Consider the following 20,009-nt stretch of genomic DNA (forward strand, 5'->3'; position numbering starts at 1 on the left):
ATTTTTTTACAGTTGCTAAAGTCAGCTTCTGACTACCAATTGATAATTCAGAAGGTATTTTGTACTACACCATTAGAGCAATTTTAGATACAAAATCTCTAAGTAGTATAGAAGAAACTACAGTTCCTAAAGCTTTATAATTTAATATGCTTTAGAAACTGAGGCACTGATGGGAGATGGAAAGCTTTTAAAACTGATTTTAATTTTATGACTATATAATTATTTAATGGTTTCAATTGTTGTCTCTTCACTTAAGAAGAAAAGTCCCTCCTATATAGGTTATTTTATAGAACTTGAAATAATTTGCGAATATATCAGTGCATATTATTTAACATTATCTTTTCACCTAATCTAAATTACCAAATACCTTAGAACCAACTCAAACCATTTGTGGTGAAGGACCAAAATTTTTTGGTTTTGTTTTTCTATCTACCACATACCAACCAATATATTTGTAAATACAGTAAAAATGCATTATATGGAAAAATGAAAATCTAAAAAATAGGCATAAAAATATAAGCTCCAATTCTTGTATTATTAAATTGAACAGATGTAAAAGTATTTTCTGTCAAACTGCTACAAGACTCTAAATGCTTACTCTAATCTTTGCACTTACACTGTCATGGAGGAGTAACAAGCACCGGCTCCAAGACCACATGCTTTGTTTCAGAAAGTCAGTGCAGCATTAACTGTATAATATCACTTTGGGGCAGTTGTCTTTGGAACTTACAGTTCTTTACATGTAATTTCCAGGTTGATGAATAGAGTTATACTGTTTAACTACTTGCTCGCAAGCAGTTATTACTTTCCTAATGATTGTTGAGCCCAACTTCTGATGGAGATAATTAATTCCTTGTAATCAAAGTCTCTTCCATTAGCCCTATTTGCTTCTTATAGTCCCTCAAAGAGGGCAGAGCATTGACATATAAGGTCATTATTTTATTTGTGCATCTCTGTGTGAGATAATGTCTATGACAATTCAGTATACCACACTATTGAAATTGCTTCAGTTGGTGAATTTGAAACAATTATGATATATCCCAAGATTTTAAACATGAATAGCATTAGCATATGTGTTGACAATATATTTTTCAAATCTTGGTTATATTTGAAAGTTCCTAACATGATGTCATTAATATTAAGCTTCTTTGTTTCAAAACTAGTAATGAATATTTTGTTAGTAGCAATATATAACACTGTCAGATTGCTATTCTCAAAATAAATCTGAAAACACTCCATTTTGAAATTTGAAAACAAACCCATTATAATATAAGCAAATTTCCTAAAATTTCTAGGTATTACATTGAGTGTATTGTGGACAGCATAAATTTTTAAATCTCACATTACCTTTAAACAGTCGAATCTTTCACTGATTTCTTATAATTATTTTTGCCTAAGAATGGCTCTTAGAGTGCTGTTTCATATTTTCAAAATATACACTGAAGAGCATTTGTGAGATGGATTGTTCATAAAATTGTGATTAATAATTCAAGTTGGTTTATTAAACCATTGTCTAAGAACCATTTTTTATTAACACACTAATTTATAATGAAAAACATTACTTAACATACAAAATGCTGTGTAGTTCTTTGTAAGTGGTGGCTGAAGCTACACTAAAATTGACTTCTGACAATGTTGAAAGTTTTTATCCCAACTCTAGGCATATAGATACAGCTTTCTCCAAATAGTGAGATTAATGTTTCACGTATTTGAACACAGATGCTTATGATGGCAGATATTATTTTTAGCATATGCATCTTCCTTGGTTGAAGAATACAGAATGTTAATTTCAAAGATACATTTTCAATCATTGCATCCTATTTTCTCTGATTGTTGTTACAGAGGTTATTCAGTGCATATAACATAATTTTAGTCTTCATATTTCTCTCTTTTTTTCCTTACGTGCTCAAAACAGACAATGGTCGCAATGTTAAAGGTAATGTATGAACTCAAGTTTCATCATCTGATGCTTAAATTGCCCCCTTACTCGGCATGTTAACTTGCCTGCTGTATGCCCTGTTCAATGCAACATCATGCTGCCCTTAGTGAGTCCAGGTGCCTGGTGGAGACATCATGGCTTGATTTTGGTGGAGATGTTGTTACTTTCTCAACTGTGTCACCAAAATGATTAAGAACTCCTTTTCCCTTCAAGGAATATAAGCCTAGGTTGACAATGAAGACTTCCTAAATATTTGAATAATTTGGAAAGAAGCAAATATTAAGCTAAATATATTTCAGCCAAAAAAAAATCTTTTTTGAGTACCAGATTAAATAAAATAAAGTGCTACATGACAGCATCACTTCACTTGTTCCTCTTTTGTTTCCTTAAAACTAGTGTCACGTTCCTGGATGGCAGGGGGTATGGTTTTAAGCTTACTGTAGTAGTAAACTGTATATGCATGATAGTCGTTTCCTATTTTCCTATATAACATTTCAATCATTTTTAATTGTGTCCTATATAAGTCTGAAATCACTAGCATGACCTAAAGCTAATGTAGGTTTAACTGGGCAATACCTGTGAATAAACCTGGATCTGACTAAAAATAGAAAATTCACTTCAGTTTTTCTACTCTATTGTACTAGATGCAAAAACCACAAAATATAAAACTCATATTATTCTCATCCAATTGGAAACTTTTGGAACTTAGTCCTGTAACATACGCTGTGCATGCTGCCATGGGTGTCCATATGGTGACAACTACTCATCTATGCATGTGTGTTGCATGGACACGTCTCCGTCAGTGACCGTCGTTACTTAGAGTTCGCTGTTCTGGCCTCTTCCATATGTCACTTTACTCTGATCACTGTGAAGTTTTGTATATTGATTTCTCAAATGCTTCCCTAACTAATTCAGAGCTGGTGATGATTATGAATTGAGAGCACTAGAAACTAAAGATGTTTTCTCATCAGCATCCCAGGTAATTTGAAAATAAGAGAAATCATGGCAGCTTCTCTCCATCCTAACTTCATTTTCTAAGTATTTCAAAAAGGGTCTGTGCAGGTGACCTCCAATCACAGGATGGAATTTCATATACATGATTGTTTTATCCTTGGCCTTTCCACTGAGATTTCTAAAAGGGAACAAATTAGTGTCAGCTGTGGGTAGTGATTTGAGTTGATATAATTCAGAACATAACCTCAAAAAACAGAGTACAGACAGCTCATGACAACTGGCCTGTGTGAAACATGACTGGCTTTAGCATTTAGCAATTAGCAATAAATTATTAGACATTAATTTTCCAGTGATCTTTAAATGCGTGAGAAACAAATATAATTTTCCTCAGTAAACAGGAAATTGAGCTTACTAATCTTCAGACTAGTAGTTCACATAGTTTTCATGTCATTCAAACTACATTAATTCATTTTTTCCTTATAGATTAAGCCATTTAATCTCCAACCCATTCCTTCAGTCCTCCATTTTTTAATAGCAATACTCTGAATAAAGACGAATCATAAAAGTCAGAATTTGGGATTAGGAAACTCTAACCCACTCTAGAAAGTTTTCACATATTAATATTTATAAAGTTAAAAGATAAAACATGAGCAATTTAATAAAAATTTAATGTAAATGTGCCCTCCAGTGTCTTTATTATTTGTTCAGGCTCTGATTTTGAAAACTATTTAAAAATATTTAAGTACCTGGCTCTTTGAGATTTTCACAGAGTAATTAGTATGCTAATTAGCCACAGGACAATGCATTAAAAGTGTGCTTTTTAAAATTTTGGGGGCCTTGTTACTAAGGCAAATTTTTAAAAATAAAAAAGTTTCTATACATCTTTGTTTGCAAATATATAATTACAGTTTTTTTTGCAATGTTGACTTAACCAAAAATAGTTTCTTTAACAAACTAAAATAAATGATTTAGAAATGTGCTTGGAAGGCCTTCAAGATCATCTAGTTTATTCCCCTTAGGCAAGAATATTGGTGAAATCTCTTGCACAGGTGGTAGAAGCATCTTTAGAGGATCCCATTCTTTAACTTTCTTGGAAAATCTATTTTTCCTGCCTATACAAAAGCTAATTTAAATCCTTCTTGCTGAAATGTAATTGTTTTCCCTTCATCTGTCCTGAGTGGACTAAGATACTAGCTGGTTACTTCTATTCCTTATGTAACATCACAGTGTAAAAACAGCAAATTGGTACTCAAATCTTTTCTGCTAAAATGGAATAATTTCCATCTTACCTTTTTTCTTAGGATCAATTTTGTTTTCCTTTAATAAATTCCCTTAACACTCTGACTCTGAAATAAGATTTCAGAGTGTACAAAGTATATATAACCCATTATCAAAGAGTGAAAAAGTTAATTCAAATAATTGCACGTGCTGCTTATATGTATGTGTGAATGTGTACATCATATATTTAAACAATTTTTCTAATATATGAAATATGAACTCAATTCTAGTGGTTATTCTGTTTATTCTACTTCCCAAGTCACCATAAAAATTTACCCCACTTATACCACTTAGTAAGTCATTCAAAAAGTTTACCTCTCTATAGCTTCTACTCTTCATTATCCCAAAGTGAAAGTGAAAAGTGAAAGTGAAGTCACTCAGTCATGTCCGACTCTTTGCGACCCCATGGACTGTAGCCTATGAGGCTCCCCCGTCCACGGATTTTCCAGGCAAGAGTACTGGAGTGGATTGCCATTTCCTTCTCCAGGGGATCTTCCCGACCCAGAAATCGAACCCAGGTCTCCTGCATTGCAAGCAGACACTTTACCGTCTGAGCCACCAGGGAAGCCTCTTCATTATCCCAAGTAACTCTATACTCCACTGACAATGGTATGTTCAATTTCCAAGTCATCTGTGAATCTGGCATATGAGTCCTTTCACCTCCCCTCATAAAAGCTATCACATACACAAAGGAAATCAACTGATCTAATATAACTTTTATCTTATATGCTACATTGGCTGTTACCAAGTGTTTTTACTTGGTACAAACACTTTTACAAGTGTTTTTTACAAGAATTTGCAAATTGATTTTCAATCATGACAGTTTTCTTCTGTAAAGTATATGTCATGCACAGAAACAAACAACATGGATATTGATTACAAATAATTTGGTGAATAATTCTGATATATTTTTAGTTTCGAACTGGTTATCTTATGCTTATTGACAGTGGTCTTTTACAAAATCCAATTACTAAACACTACATCCACATTTTCTTTAATGTTAAGCCACTTCAGCAATTTAGGTTTTATTAAATTTAGCCAAATAAACTCACGCTGTAAGAAATACTATATAAAGATGATTTGAAAACACTCAGTCTTTTTGGTTTCCTTTTCTGTTCCCTTTGGCTCTCAAGAGCAATAATCTTTTTTTTTTAATAACATTATTTTTAAAAAAGTTTATCAGAAACCCAGCAGCATCTTGAAGACAATATATTCTCCTTTAGCATCTTGTGTGCATATGTATGCTAGTTGCTTAATGGGGTTGTTTAATCCAGTCAACCCCATGGACTGGAGCCCACCAGGCTCCTCTGTCTTTGGAATTCTCCAGGCAAGAACACTGGAGTGAGTTGTCATTTCCTTCTCCATTAGCATCTTGTAACTCATGATAAATTCAAATAACCTCATCATAAAAATTTTAAATACCTTTAATCTAAAATTCTTCCCAGATGTTGCTTTAGCCTGTACTTGATCTTTAAAAGCAGGATACTTCTTTGTAGCTGGAATCTGGCTTATTTTATATGTAATCAGCCACTTGTGATATATTTGAGCTTGATCCAACTGTTAGTCTTTTTCTATGATCCAAGGGATGTTGGCAATTTTATCTCAGGGTCCTCTGCCTTTTCTAAGTCCAGCTTGTACATTTGGAGTTCTTGGTTCACGTACTCTTGAAGCCTGGCTTGAAGGATTTTGAGCATTACCTTGCTAGCTTGTGAGATGAGGGCAATTGTGCAGTAGTTTGAGCATTCTTTAGCATTGCCCTTCTTTGGGATTGGAATGAAAACTGACATTTTCCAGTCCGGTGGCCACTGCTGATTTTTCCAAATTTTCTGGCCTATTGAGTGAAGCATTTTAACAGCATCATATTTTAGGATTTGAAATAGCTGAGCTGGAATTCCATCACCTCCGCTAGCTTTGTTTGTAGTGATGCTTCCTAAGGCCCACTTGACTTCACACCCCAGGATGTCTGACTCTAGGTGAGTTTAGTCTTCATGGTCTCCTGTTTTCCATATTCTACTAGAATATTAGAAAATTGTCTGTTCATCCATTTTGCAAATGTTTCTCTAAAAATTGTCAAGTCCTCCTAAATACTTTTGAGCTTTATTATTTTCTATTGAATCTAGTGTGTACATATTCAGTCACTCAGTGGTGTCTGACTCTTTGTAGCCCCATGGACTATACCCCTCCAGGCTCCTCTGTCCATGAGATTTCCCAGGCAAGAATACTGGAATGGGTTGCCATTTCCTTCTCCAGGGAATCTTCCTGACCCAGGGATCCAGCCGGTATCTCCTGGGTCTCCCTCATTGGCAGGCAGATTCTTTACCATGAGCCAGCCACCCTGGAATCCCCACTGCATCTACTATTTCCCTTTATTTCTGCCCATCTATTTTCTTTAAATTCATTTACTTTGTTTTACAGGTTATTCTCTTTTCTTTCATTAGCATTTTAAATGCCATCTGTTTATGATCACTCTCAGGGAGGCTTCATTTCACCTTTAAATCCTCAACCATGGCCTCTCTTAAAATAGACCTAGGAGGTAGGAAGCCCTGCATTCTAATTTCTGGTGCTTGATTCTTATTCCCTTTTGGCCTCCTATTGTGTATGCTTAGGCTTACAATTGGTAAAAACGAGGATATTACTAATACCTTCCTTAATTAAAATGTAGGAAGTTATTTTCATTAGAATTTAGACAGATTTCAGAGAAACCTAAACTGACACTGATAATCATTGCAGATACTAACAGACTGCTGCATATAAACACCTGCTTCAAAAGCAGTGGAGAAGAGCATAATGATCTTTGTTATACAAGATGAAATAGATTTTGAATCTAAATATGCGTGAATTATTTTAAGTAGTATATTTTAAGATCTGCCAAAGTCTTTAAATGTATAAATGTAAAAGGAAACCTAGCATTAAAAACAGAATAGATTAACAGTTTAGAAATGTTTTATGTTAGAAAGTAAGAGAAGATGAAATACAGATTGCAATGAACTTGTAATATTCTGAGGCCAAATCTTAGTGTGATGTGTATTGGCCAGTGGTTTCTTAGCCCTATCAGACTAAGGCCCTCTTGTTTAAACTTCCTGTTGTGCTCACTTGACTATCCTAAAATGATATTCAGAGGTGAGTAACCTATTTCTAAAAGGCCAACTTAATTTCTTAATTATACAGCAGGAATAAAAGGAAAGCAGCTTATAATAAAATATTTCTATCAATATGTTAATGTTTAAATATAACTACACTTGAAGATATAATATGAAATATGAAAAAATATTTGGTTTTAATAACATTAAAGGCATGATAAAACATTCCATAAAAGTACTGCCTAAAATGATAGAGCAGGAATATGAAGGAATAACAAAGTTAAAACCACTATTGGAATAAATAGTGACAGATTGGACTTATTTATATATAAATTTTTAAATAGTGAATAATCAAAATTAAATTATAAATAATGCCAAAATCAACTGGGGAGAAATTGAGAAAGTGCAATATCCTCACAAATGAATTGGCCCTTGCTTTTCAGCATAGTGTCAAAATGATTCCCTATGGGATAATGTGCAGTAATAATGCATTGCACAGGAGAAAGACATCCTACTCCTCGTAAGGACGTATATATATCCTCCAATACTGAAGAAAGACCTTGCAGACTATTCACCTTCATAAGCAATAAGAGCCAGAAGATGGATTGAAGAAGAAATGGCAATCAAAACATTTGTAGAACACAGGCATTAAAAACAAACTAGTGGTTACCAGGAGGGAGAAGGAAGGTTGGGGGCTGACATAGGAGTATGAAACCAAGAGATACAAACTACTCCGTATGAAATAAATGAGCAAGAATATATTGTACAGCAAAGGGGAATAAAGTGGTTATTTTGCAGTATGGAATATAATTTATAAAAATATTGAATCACTGTGTTGTATACCTGAAGCTAATCTAATATTGTGAATCAACAATACTACCATAAAGAAAAGACATTATGGAGGCTTTGTGGCAAATCTCTAGGGAGTTATTAAGTCATTCCAAGGGTTTATTTTTTACCTAAAAACTAATATATAATTATTTTTGTTATACATCATTTTACATATATAGGAGATCAATAATATAAAATATTTTAGAAGAAATTTAACCAATAATTTTGTGTGATTCCTATAATTATCTGTAAATTTAATAATATTGGATTCCAACAGTGTTTCAAAAAAATACTCAGATATCTTTATTTACATGTCTGCATGTCATAGCTACAAACACAGACTATAACCTGAAGTCTGAAATTTTGTATTGGTGTTAAATAACATAAGTAGTGTAGCTCGCAGTGATTAGGTTTTCCGAAATGGTGAACAACTTTTGGTAAAGTTCTGAATAAAAGGAAAAAAAAACTGTAAAAATATTCATTCTACATGGCAGTTGTAGCTCTGAAAGGTTCATTGTATTAATATGTTAAAATACATAAAACAGGTTCAAGGCCCAGGTCATTATAAATAGACTTTTCACCTACATGAATGCCCACTGAGTCATCCGGGTCAATTTTTCAAGGTGAGAGAATAGACACCTCCCATCTCTGTAACAAAAACACCCCCACAGATGCTTGGATGGTGAAGTACTGTCACAGTTGATAATATTGGCTTATCTATGCAGCAAATTCACTGGCGTTCATTTGAAGTGGCCTCAAACACAAGCAAAGTACATATAACAGTACCTTTCTGTGTTAACAACATTACAGATGATTCATATTTCTAAGCCATTTGCTACAAAATCCAACATATAGAAGGATAATAGAGAAAGAGGATTGAAAGGCAGGGTTAAGGTTTTGAAATACAGTTTAACTATTTGCTTGAGCTCAATGTTCTCCAATCTCATGTGTGCAGTAAAGTTACCTGAAAGTTAAAGTGAAGTCGCTCAGTCGTGTCCGACTCTTTGCGACCCGGTGGACTGTAGCCCACCAGGCTCCTCCGTCCATGGGATTCTCCAGGCAAGAATACTGGAGTGGGTTGCCATTTCCTTCTCCACAAAGTTACCTAAACAGTGAAAATATGACATCAGAGTTGGGAAAAAGGCAATATCTAAGAAATCTGAAGCCCTAGAATATTTTTCAGAATTTAAATACGAAGCTATAGGTCTGGAATGTAGCCATAGAATGATGCAAAAAAAGGAAACGCTATGTAGCATATGTTACAATAACAAATTAGTGGTGTGTATAGAGGGGTTTACAAACAATGGGGTTTCCCAGAGACCTATCTGAAGGAAGGATTAATCTAACTTTGGATTCTTATATCTCTTCTGTCACAGAAATAGAAAAGAGAATGAGAATCTATATTCAAATGAGAAATACTTGGAAATATATGCCCAGAGAGCACAGTGACATTTTTAATTTGGATAGACTTGGTCATCATCATGGGTAAAACTCATGGAATGAATAGACATGCACCTCAAAGAATACATACTTTCTTTCCTACATAAATAAAAAAACTCTTAAAATCATTTCAATATTCTGTAATAACCAAATATAAATTTTTATAAATGAATGCAGTGTGATTTTTTTTCTCTAAGATGAATATGAACTAAATGATGGTTTTTTTTTTTCTTGGATTATTTTTGACCTGAGTTGATTAATTGTTGTGGTCCAAAATACACAATCCATAAATTTAATTTTCAAGGCTTTATACCTCACTTGGTGCATAAAGCACATTTTGATCTCCAAAATGTACTAGTTTCATACTGAACGGGGGAAACAACAGCATAAGGCAAAATGTGTTAACAAGTTTATTTATGCAGTTTGTATGTTTCAAGCACTCTCGAGGCAGAAAGCTAATGTCTGTATAGCATTCTTCCTAATGCTAATCTTCAAGAGCTACATAATTTTATAAGTAATATCATCAACTGTATAAGAAACTTTTTGGAGTTTTTTGTTTGTTTGTTTTGGCTCTCCGTAACCAACAGACGATAGTAGCAGTGTGTTTGTAGCTCAGTCACGTCCAGCTCTGCGATTCCATGGACTGTAGCCCACCAGGTTCCTCTGTCCGTGGAATTTTCCAGGCAAGAATACTGGAGTGGGTTGCTGTTCCCTTCTCCAGATCTTCCCAACCCAGGAATCAAACCCAGGTCTCCTGTATTGCAGGCAGATTCTTTACTGTCTGAGCCACTAGGGAAGCTAACAGACAATAGGTTCATCTCAAAGGAAGATGTAGCTGGTCAGTATACTTATCCTCAGTGAAGGGGTCCAGGATCTTGACACTGTGCCAAATTGTCTTTGTAAGAAAGAAATGTGAGAAGTGACCAGAGTTGGTCAAAGAGTCCAAACGTTCAAGAAGAAGTTCTGGGTATCTAATGCACAGCATGTTTTTTTTAAAAAAAGTAACTAAGTACTACCAACCCCAAACCAACCCACTGACAGTCATTTCAGTTGTAAGTTATGTTTGCCAAAGCACTCTTCTACTGTGCCTTTTTTCCTCAAAAAGTGGCCAACATGAATTCTAAATAAAAGAGAAAAAATGAGAAGAAAGGAAAGATTTAAAAATCCCCCATAGGATCCAAATTATTCAATTCAGTCCATGCAACACATCATGCTTATGCTCCGTTGCTAAGTCATGTACAACTCTTTGTGACCCCATGGACTGGGGCTCACCAGGTTCCTCTGTCCATGGAATTTTCCAGGCAAGAATACTGGAGTGGGTCACCATTTCCTTCTCTTGTGACCCCTTACATGCACACAGATGACATTTGTCCTTCTCAATGTTACCTGAAATTCCTCTGTCTGGACTTAACACTTCTAGAATCTCTGTGAAGTATCTTATACAGGTAATAGAAGCATCTGAAGAATGCAACTGGCTTGTCACTTGTTATGGCAGAGTGGGGAGTAATACAAATAAAAGCAGGTTAGACACTATTCAGCAATTTCATGGCCAATATGATTTTAACCTTCCTTGATTAATTCATAAATTATAAAAGTCCTTCCTTGAAAAATTGTTAGGTTATAAAAAAGTTTTTGAGAAACTGAATATAGAGTTTAGACAAAAATAGGGAGTAGAGTTCTTTCTTCTATTCCAGCCTCTAATAAAAGAAGCCAGTTAACAGCTAAAGCTGCCATCTGCTCCCTGAGTGCACACCTAGGGCACGATCTTATCCTTGGATATTCACATGCCGTTCCATATGGTGGATGGTGAGCAGGTATCAACCAGCTGCATTTAGTCCCATCTGAATCAGGGTCACAATGATCATGAATTACTAACAGGTCATTCGAGACCATCTCTTTCTTAATTTTTCCTGATATTGCTTTTACAAATACTTTCCAATTTTTTAGGGCCTTTTAATCATATCAAGTCAAGCCTCCTGGGATCCACGTCGGATTCAAACCTCAACAAATACAGCACCATTAACAAGATTCCACAGCTCACTCTGAATTTTTCAGATGTCAAAGCTGAAAAAAAGAATGCATCCCCTCCTTCTTCAGATAAAACCATTATTGCGCCCAAAGTTAAAGATCGAACACACAATGTGACAGAGAAAGTTACCCAGGTAGGACATTATTTTGCTATCAATTTTCACTGTTTTTAAGGTTATTTTCTGAGGTAAGCCATTTATTTGCACTCCAATTTATCTTCGGATGTTGGGTGACCCTCTAATGTAACAAATAAATAAAACTGTAGACTCTAATTTTGTCTATTCCAGGACTAAGCAAAAATGGGCTGGCTTGGTTTATTTGTTCCCGTTGTTGCAGAGGTGATTAAGCAGCTATTCATCACATTTAGGCATTTATTGTTTTGCTACGAATCCTTGCATTAGTAAAGCATGGTATTTTACTATAATGGATGTCTATTGAAGGTTTAGGTGACTAATTGGGATTTACTCTTAACTGTGGCCCTCTTTTTTGCACTTATGCTACTAAGTAGAGTGAGGTATAAGTCACTGGACTTGGGGGAAGAACTGTCTGAGTCGAAGAAAAGTCAGAGCAAAACAGTATGTTTCTCAGGAAAAATATTTTGTTTTTAAATAAATATTGCACATCTAACTAGGGTAAAAAAAAGTACTGTCTAGCAAGATTCATGTGGTAAAGAATAGAGAAAAATGATTTTTATTTATTATATCAAAATACCAACCTAAGCAGTACCCAGCTTTTGCTTACAACGCATTTACATTGTTGGGAATTCATGACTCTAAAATTTGTGTCAAGTAAACAATTTTTTTTAAATAAACAATTTAACCTAGTATATTTGCTTAGCAAGTCATTTTATAAACTGTCACAATATAAAGATAAACTTGACCCTAATATCTATCTCCATCATTGAAGATCCTTTATTAAGAAAGGTTTTGTAATTGTAATTACTAAAACAACACTATAGTAGTTTGTACATACCGTCTTATGTGTGAGCTGAAACAGCCATGTAAAGGCCATGAGTTGGTTGTAAATAGGCCTGAGAGTCTCTGTTTATTTGAGATGAGAGCTTATACATGCCATACTCAGATACATATTTTGATATTTATGTAGTAATGAGGCTTTCTACACTTGGTATTTTGTTTTTAACTTATTCATGGTAAATTGGACTTAACAGTGGTAGATAAATGTATGTGTGTGTGCTTAGTTGCTCAGTCGTGTCCGACCCAGCAACCCCATGGACTGTAGCCCGCCAGGCTCCTCTGTCCATGGGATTATCTAGGCAAGAATACCAGAGTGGGTAGCCATTTCCTTCTCCAGGGTATCTTCCTGACCCAGGGATTGAACCCAGTTCTCCTACATTGCAGGTGGACTCTTTACCATCTGAGCCACCAGGGAAGGCCAGTAGGTGAATAGCCTACTGTTATTCATGTTGCATGGGCACCATTTTAATAGCTTTGAATTTTACTTGCAATTGTTCCTACCTTAAAAATTATCCTATTTGTAGACTATAGTCATTATATGGATATATAGGAAGTAAGAGATTTCAGAGATTGCACAGCAGTCTGGTTGCAATTCTTAAGACCGTCAGTAGCATAAATGAGTGAAGTAGTCGTGATACCAGAGCAGGCATGGGGGGGGCTACAGCAACATCAGAGCAGATGGCTGCCACTCAGCTCCAGCCAACTGTGGTCATGAAGGAAGGATTAACCCATGTTTTCAAATCTTTCAGTTTTAAAAAGAATCTGGAAATCCAGATTTGAAAATAAACTCTTTATTACTAAAAGTTGGCAAGCTAGTTCAAAATGCTTCTGCAGACCAAACAAAACACACCTTAAGGCCTGTGGGCAGACAAGCTTGGTCTTTGCAAAGTGTTCATGAGCTTGGTTCACTACAGGCCCCACCCTGTCCTGCCATGTTCAGCAGGTCCACTGTGCCAGGAGGAGATGATATACCCCCGACTCAGAGGTGGCACCCATACTGGGCGCTTTCTGAGCCTGGTGAGAGTGGAAACATACAAATGGCCCCAGTGAAATCATGGTGGTAAAGAACATAGGAGCAGAGCCGGGGGGAAATCATTATACTTTAATGGGAGATCTTTCAGAGAAGAAAAACAGATGAGATACTTAAGATGAGTCTAGAAGATTACTTATCAAACTGGGTGGTAAATGATGTTTAAAAGCATAACAGAGTCCCATGCACTTGTGCTTTAATTCTGAGTCATTTATTGTGTGACAAGAGCCATTTGTTCTGTGACATTGAGGAAAGTTTTAGTTATGACACAACTTATTTCTCAGTGTTGACATAAGAATTAAGTAGAATGATATGTCAAAAGTATTCATCAAGGTGCTATGTACATGACAAGCAGCATCAGCCATTCTTCTGTTTATCTGTGTTCTTGTATGACTTCCCCCTGCCCTCATCACCATCATTGTAGGATAATCCACACCTTGCCAGGACCTAGTCAAACAGCTGGCAGAGTAGAGTTTATGAAATGTTGAAGGAGGGAAGGCAGGCAGGAAGGCAAGAGAAGCTGGCCAAGCAAATGAGGCAAGAGATGAGATACCCAGGTGGAGAAAAAACAAGAAGAAAGTTGCAGAGGTAGAAAAGTCTGAGTGTCTTCTCAGAAAGAGTAGGTTGAGCCGGGAAGATGCATGGCTGAGCAGGGGCTTATTACAGGTCAGGAGCTGCTGGAACTTCCCCCTCTAGTTGGTTCTTCATTACCTTTCTCACAAAAATTGCATCTGGGATTGAGTAAAATGCAATAGCTGCTATCAAAAGGTTGGCATTCTTTTAAGGTCTCATGTTTCTCTTTAAAATTCCCAAGACTCGTATATTTATGTCTGTAACATTATACTATTTGTTTTAACATTAAAAAAAATGTTGTAAACTACTTACCACTGAAGGACTCAGGCTCACAAGGCCCCATAGTTTTCCAACAGCTTCTCATACTTCTCATCCAAATCATCATGGCATGCCCATCCCCACAGTTTCCAAAATACCCCAGTTGGAGAAGCAAGCAAAAATCCTTTTAAGACGCTGGGAGGTTAGAATTGGATATTGTTTTATAAAGGATCACTTTGTTTTTACCAATGTAAATACAGTGATAGGAAGGACATTCTGGAGAGAGAAGACTTAGATAGCTGTGAATCTAGCCAGAAATGATGAGAAACGTCTGGACAACAGTTGAGACTGGAAACTAGTACCCCCATTTGCTCTCAGCAGCAAACCTTCCTGTTGTGCACATGTCAGACCAGACAAATGTATGTGCATGCTCAGCCGCTTCCAATTCTTTGTGACCCTGTTGACCATAGCCCACCAGGCTCCTCTGTCCTTGGGATTTTCCAGGCAAGAATACTAACAAGGTGGAGATCAAATATTGAGATATTCCTTCTGTAAACATAGCCCCTGAGGGGGGAAAAAAAAAAAAACACTTGAAGCAGAGACACTCTATAATTGTTTCCTCACTGGGTGTTTGTGAAGTTTCCTGATCGTAGTTATCACTGGAATGCCCACATTCACAAATGTAGTATCACTTGTCCCCACGTATCTGGAAATGACTTGATAGCAACTCAAAGACTTTGCTATTCTCTTTGTTCTGACTGTGTAGAAGTCCTCTTTGTCAACATGCCTGCCTGCGTGACAAGTCTCTCAGCCATGTCTGACTCTTTGCGACACTTTGGAATGTACAATGTCAAGATATTCTCAACCTATTTGCTGTAGGCAGCCAGCAGTGTTTCCTTTATCAAAAGTTCTTATTTGTTTTATTCTTTTAATAAATTTGTATGGCAATCCTTTTTTCAAAAGATATCAGAGTTTTGCTCATCAGTCATTCAGTAGTGAGTTTTAAACACTCCCCTGAGCATAAACAATAGGGTAGATATTTTAAAAAGGCGTAAGTGAAAGGAACAATTCATCTCTGCTCATGTTATGCTCTCTCACCATTCGCATCTTATCTCTATCATACATTGGCTGATTACTAGTTAGCCAATTAATTACTTGCCTCCCCAGATAGAGTGAGCTCATTGAGAGGGACCATGCTGCTATCCATTGATCTATTCATTCATTCATACATCTATGTATTTTTTATTCACTCAGAAAACATTTATTGAGAGCTAGTAATAACATGTGGAGAAAGAAATGGCAACCCACTCCAGTATTCTAGCCTAGAGAATCCGTTGACAGAGGAGCCTGGTAGGCTGCTGTCCATAGGGTTGCACGGAGTCAGACATGACTGAAGTGACTTAGCATGCATGCATGCATTGGAGAAGGAAATGGCAACACACTCCAGTGTTCTTGCCTGGAGAATCCCAGGGACAGAAGAGCCTGGTGAGCTGCCATCTATGGGGTTGCACAGAGTCGGACAGGACTGAAGCGACTTAGCAGCAGTAGCAGCAGCATTAACATGTACAGTATTGATGGTGGTGGTTTAGTTGCTAAGTCATGTTCAACACTTGCAACCCCAAAAACTATAGCCCACCAGGCTCCTCTGTATATGGATTACCCAAGCAAGAATACTGGAATGAGTTGCCATTTCCTTCTCCAGGGGATCTTCCTGATCCAGGATCAAACCTGTGTCTCCTGCTTGGCAGGCAGCCCCCTGCATTTCAGGCAAATTCCTTACCACTGAGTCACATGGGAAGCCTCTTAGTTGGCTAATTCCTACCAAATTCCAATGCAATGATGAAGAGAAAACAATGAATTGGAAGAAAAGTTGGGTGGGTAAAGAGCAAAGGTCTGCCTTCACTATGTGGTTCTCAGTTCAGTTCAGTCTCTCAGTCATGTCTGACTCTGAGACCCCATGAACTGCAGCACGCCATGCCGCCCTGTCCATCACCAACTCCCAGAGTTTACCCAAACTCGTGTCATTGAGTCCATGATGCCATCCAACAGTCTCATCCTCTGTCATCCCCTTCTCCTCCTGCCCTCGATCTGTCCCAGCATCAGGGTCTTTTCAAATGAGTCAGCTCTTCGCATCAGCTGGCCAAAGTATTAAAGTTTCAGCTTCAACAGCAGTCCTTCCAACAAACACTCAGGTCTCTTTTAGGACTGATCTCCTTTAGGATGGACTGGTTGGATCTCCTTGCAGTCCAAGGGACTCTGAAGAGTCTTCTCTAACACCACAGTTCAAAAGTATCAATTCTTCGGCTCTCAGCTTTCTTTGTAGTCCAACTCTTACATCCATACATGACTACTGGAAAAACCATAGCCTTAACTAGACGGACCTTTGTTGACAAAGTAACCTCTCTGCTTTTTAGTATGTTGTCTAGGTTGGTCATAACTTTCCTTCCAAGGAGTAAGCGACTTTTAATTTCATGGCTGCAGTCACCATATGCAGTGATTTTGGAGCCCCCCAAAATAAAGTCTGACACTGTTTCCACTGTTTTCCCATCTATTTCCCATGAAGTGATGGGACCACATGCCATGATCTTAGTTTTCTAAATGTTGAACTTTAAGCCAACCTTTTCACCCTCCTCTTTCACTTTCATCAAGGGGCTCTTTAGTTCTTCTTCACTTTCTGCCATAAGGGTGGTGTCATCTGCATATTTGAGGTTATTGATATTTCTCCCAGCAATCTTGATTCCAGCTTGTGCTTCCTCCAGCACAGCGTTTCTCATGATGTACTCTGCACATAAGTTAAACAAGCAGAGTGACAATATACAGCCTTGATGTACTCCTTTTTCTATTTGGAACCAGTCTGTTGTCCCATGTCCAGTTCTAACTGTTGATTCCTGACCTGCATATAGGTTTATCAAGAGGCAGGTCAGGTGTTTTGGTATTCCCATTTCTCTCAGAATTTTCCATAGTTTATTGTGTTCTATACAGTCAATGGCTTTGGCATAGTCAATAAAGCAAAAATAGATGTTTTTCTGGAACTCTCTTGCTTTTTCAATGATCCAGCGAATGTTGGCTATTTGATCTCTGGTTCCTCTGCCTTTTCTAAAACCAGGTTGAACATCTGGAAGTTCATGGTTCACATATTGCTGAAGCCTGGCTTGGAGAAGTTTGAGCATTACTTTAAGCGTGTGAGATGAGTGCAATTGTGCGTTAGTTTGAGCATTCTTTGGCATTGCCTTTCTTTGAGATTGGAAAGAAAACTGACCTTTTCCAGTCCCATGGCCACTGCTGAGTTTTCCAATTTGCTGACATTGAGTGCAACACTTTCACAGCATCATCTTTCAGGATTTGAAATAGCTCAACTGGAATTCCATCACCTCCACTAGCTTTGTTCATAGTGGTGCTTCCTTAGGCCCACTTGACTTCACATTCCAGGATGTCTGGCTCCAGGTGAGTGATCACACCATTGTGATTATCTTGGTTGTGAAGCTCCTTTTTGTATAGTTCTTCTGTGTATTCTTGCCACCTCTTCTTAATATCTTCTGCTTCTGATAGGTCCATACCATTTCTGTCCTTTATTGAGCCCATCTTTGCATGAAATGTTCCCTTGGTATCTCTAATTTTCTTGAAGAGATCTCTAGTCTTTCCCATTCTGTTGTTTTCCTCTATTTCTTGGCACTGATCACTGAGGAAAGCTTTCTTATCTCTCCTTGCTATTCTTTGGAACTCTGCATTCAGATGCTTATATCTTTCCTTTTCTCCTTTGCTTTTCACTTCTCTTCTTTTCACAGCTCTTTGTAAGGCCTCCCCGGACAGCAATTTTGCTTTTTTGCATTTCTTTTCCATGGGGATGGTCTTGATCCCTGTCTCCTGTACAATGTCATGAACATCCATCCATAGTTCATCAGGCACTCTGTCTATCAGATCTAGTCCCTTAAATCTATTTCTCACTTCCACTGTGGTTCTCAGTAAAAGATCAAATTCTTGACTATATCTGCCCCCTTTTCCATAAAAGTAAACTGAACTTTTGTAACCTTGTATGATTCTCTTATTACTGAGGCTAGTTACAGTTCAGCTGTTAGGCTAAATTTTAGATTAAATGTACTATTCTGTTGTCAGATTTAGCTGTTACAAATTTTGTAATATCAGGTTTAAGAAAATGGCACTGTGGATTCCAAAACTTTATTGACCAATCTCATACGGCCTATCAGTCAATGCTGTAACAATGCAAGTTATAGAAGCCTGATTGAAACCATTTTAAGCAAAAAATGAAAGGAGGAGGGTCAGCTTACAGGGTCACATAACCAAAAAGTGCAGGGGTAGATGCTTTGGGCCATGGCTACCTTCATTTTTTGAATAGCTGATGAATTCTCTCTTCTCTGCCTTGCTTTCCTCATTAATAACTTCACTCTCCATCTGATGGAAGCATGTCTTTAGACTCTCTTGTCTTACATAATGCTCACAGTTCGTGATCTGATACGAAGGGCTTTCTCTCCACCAATGTCCACATCAGATTCTGAGAAAGTGAACTCTGATTGGCCAGCTTGAGTCTTGTGCTCATCCTTGTGATGGAAGAAGTGTAGCTCCTTGACTGAGGACAACAGCAGAAAAATACAGTAGGGAATGAAGGGCTCCATGGAAGGAAAACAAAACAACAATGGCCCATTACATTGTTGAAGATAAGAATTCAGACGAACAGTATCTCATATACACAAACACACACATATACTGGATAAATAAATATGTTGGATAAGCTCTAGAGACACAGAAGAATAAAACCTAGTGTGTGCATGTTAAGTTGCTTCAGTTGTGTTCAGCTTTTTGCAACCCAATGGACTGTAGCCCACCAGGCTCCTCTGTCCATGGGATTCTCCAGGCAAGAATACTTGAGTGGGTTGCCATGCCCTTCTCCATGGGATCTTTCCAACCCAGGGATCAAACCTGCATCTCTTACATCTCCTGTATTGGTAGTAGAGTTCTTTCCTACAAGTGTCACCTGGGAAGCCCATAAAACCTAGTACCAGTAGTCAAGTACTACCTGGAGAAAAATGATACAAGAATATATAATAATAGTATTTGCAACTAATTGCAGAAGGCAAAGACAACCCACTCCAGTACTCTTGCCTGGGAAATCCCATGGATGGAGGAGCCTGGTAGGCTGCAGTCCATGGGGTCACGAAGAGTTGGACACGACTGAGCGACTTCACTTTCACTTTTCACTTTCATGCACTGGAGAAGGAAATGGCAACCCACTCCAGTGTTCTTGCCTGGAGAATCCCAGGGACGGGAGCCTAGCGGGCTGCTGTCTATGGGGTCACACAGAGTCGGACATGACTGACGTGACTTAGCAGCAACAGTATAATAAATGCTACAAGACCATATTATGAAACTAAAGGTAGATTGAGTTGCCTTTGTAGACAGTACTGGCCAAATTATGAGCAAGTTATTCTGTAACTTATTACTTTATTACTTAAAAAGAATATCTGGTGAACTTAATAGAAACTCATATTGTGATCATCAGAAAGAAAAAACATATAATGAGGAAGAGAATACTAGTTCACAAGTATAGTTTTCCGAGAGCTTTATTAAGGAGAATACTCAAAATAATTAGTTTTGAGAATAATCACACA

At 37.3% G+C, this 20,009-nt stretch overlaps 1 protein-coding gene across 2 annotated transcripts in view; it reads left to right on the forward strand.

Annotated features, from left to right (window-relative positions):
• Positions 1 to 20,009, forward strand: part of KCNH7 (potassium voltage-gated channel subfamily H member 7) — a 535,441-nt gene that overhangs the window by 391,059 nt on the left and 124,373 nt on the right. The window contains exons 5-6 of one of the 2 annotated variants that reach the window (XM_070804157.1): positions 1,916 to 1,936; positions 11,470 to 11,684. In XM_070804157.1, the coding sequence (XP_070660258.1) occupies positions 1,916 to 1,936; positions 11,470 to 11,684 (236 nt within the window). The remainder of the gene's footprint in view (positions 1 to 1,915; positions 1,937 to 11,469; positions 11,685 to 20,009) is intronic. The other variant, XM_019971802.2, reaches the window with a different exon arrangement.

This window comes from Bos indicus, chromosome 2, assembly GCF_029378745.1.
Source record: "Bos indicus isolate NIAB-ARS_2022 breed Sahiwal x Tharparkar chromosome 2, NIAB-ARS_B.indTharparkar_mat_pri_1.0, whole genome shotgun sequence".
Lineage (NCBI taxonomy): Eukaryota > Metazoa > Chordata > Mammalia > Artiodactyla > Bovidae > Bos > Bos indicus.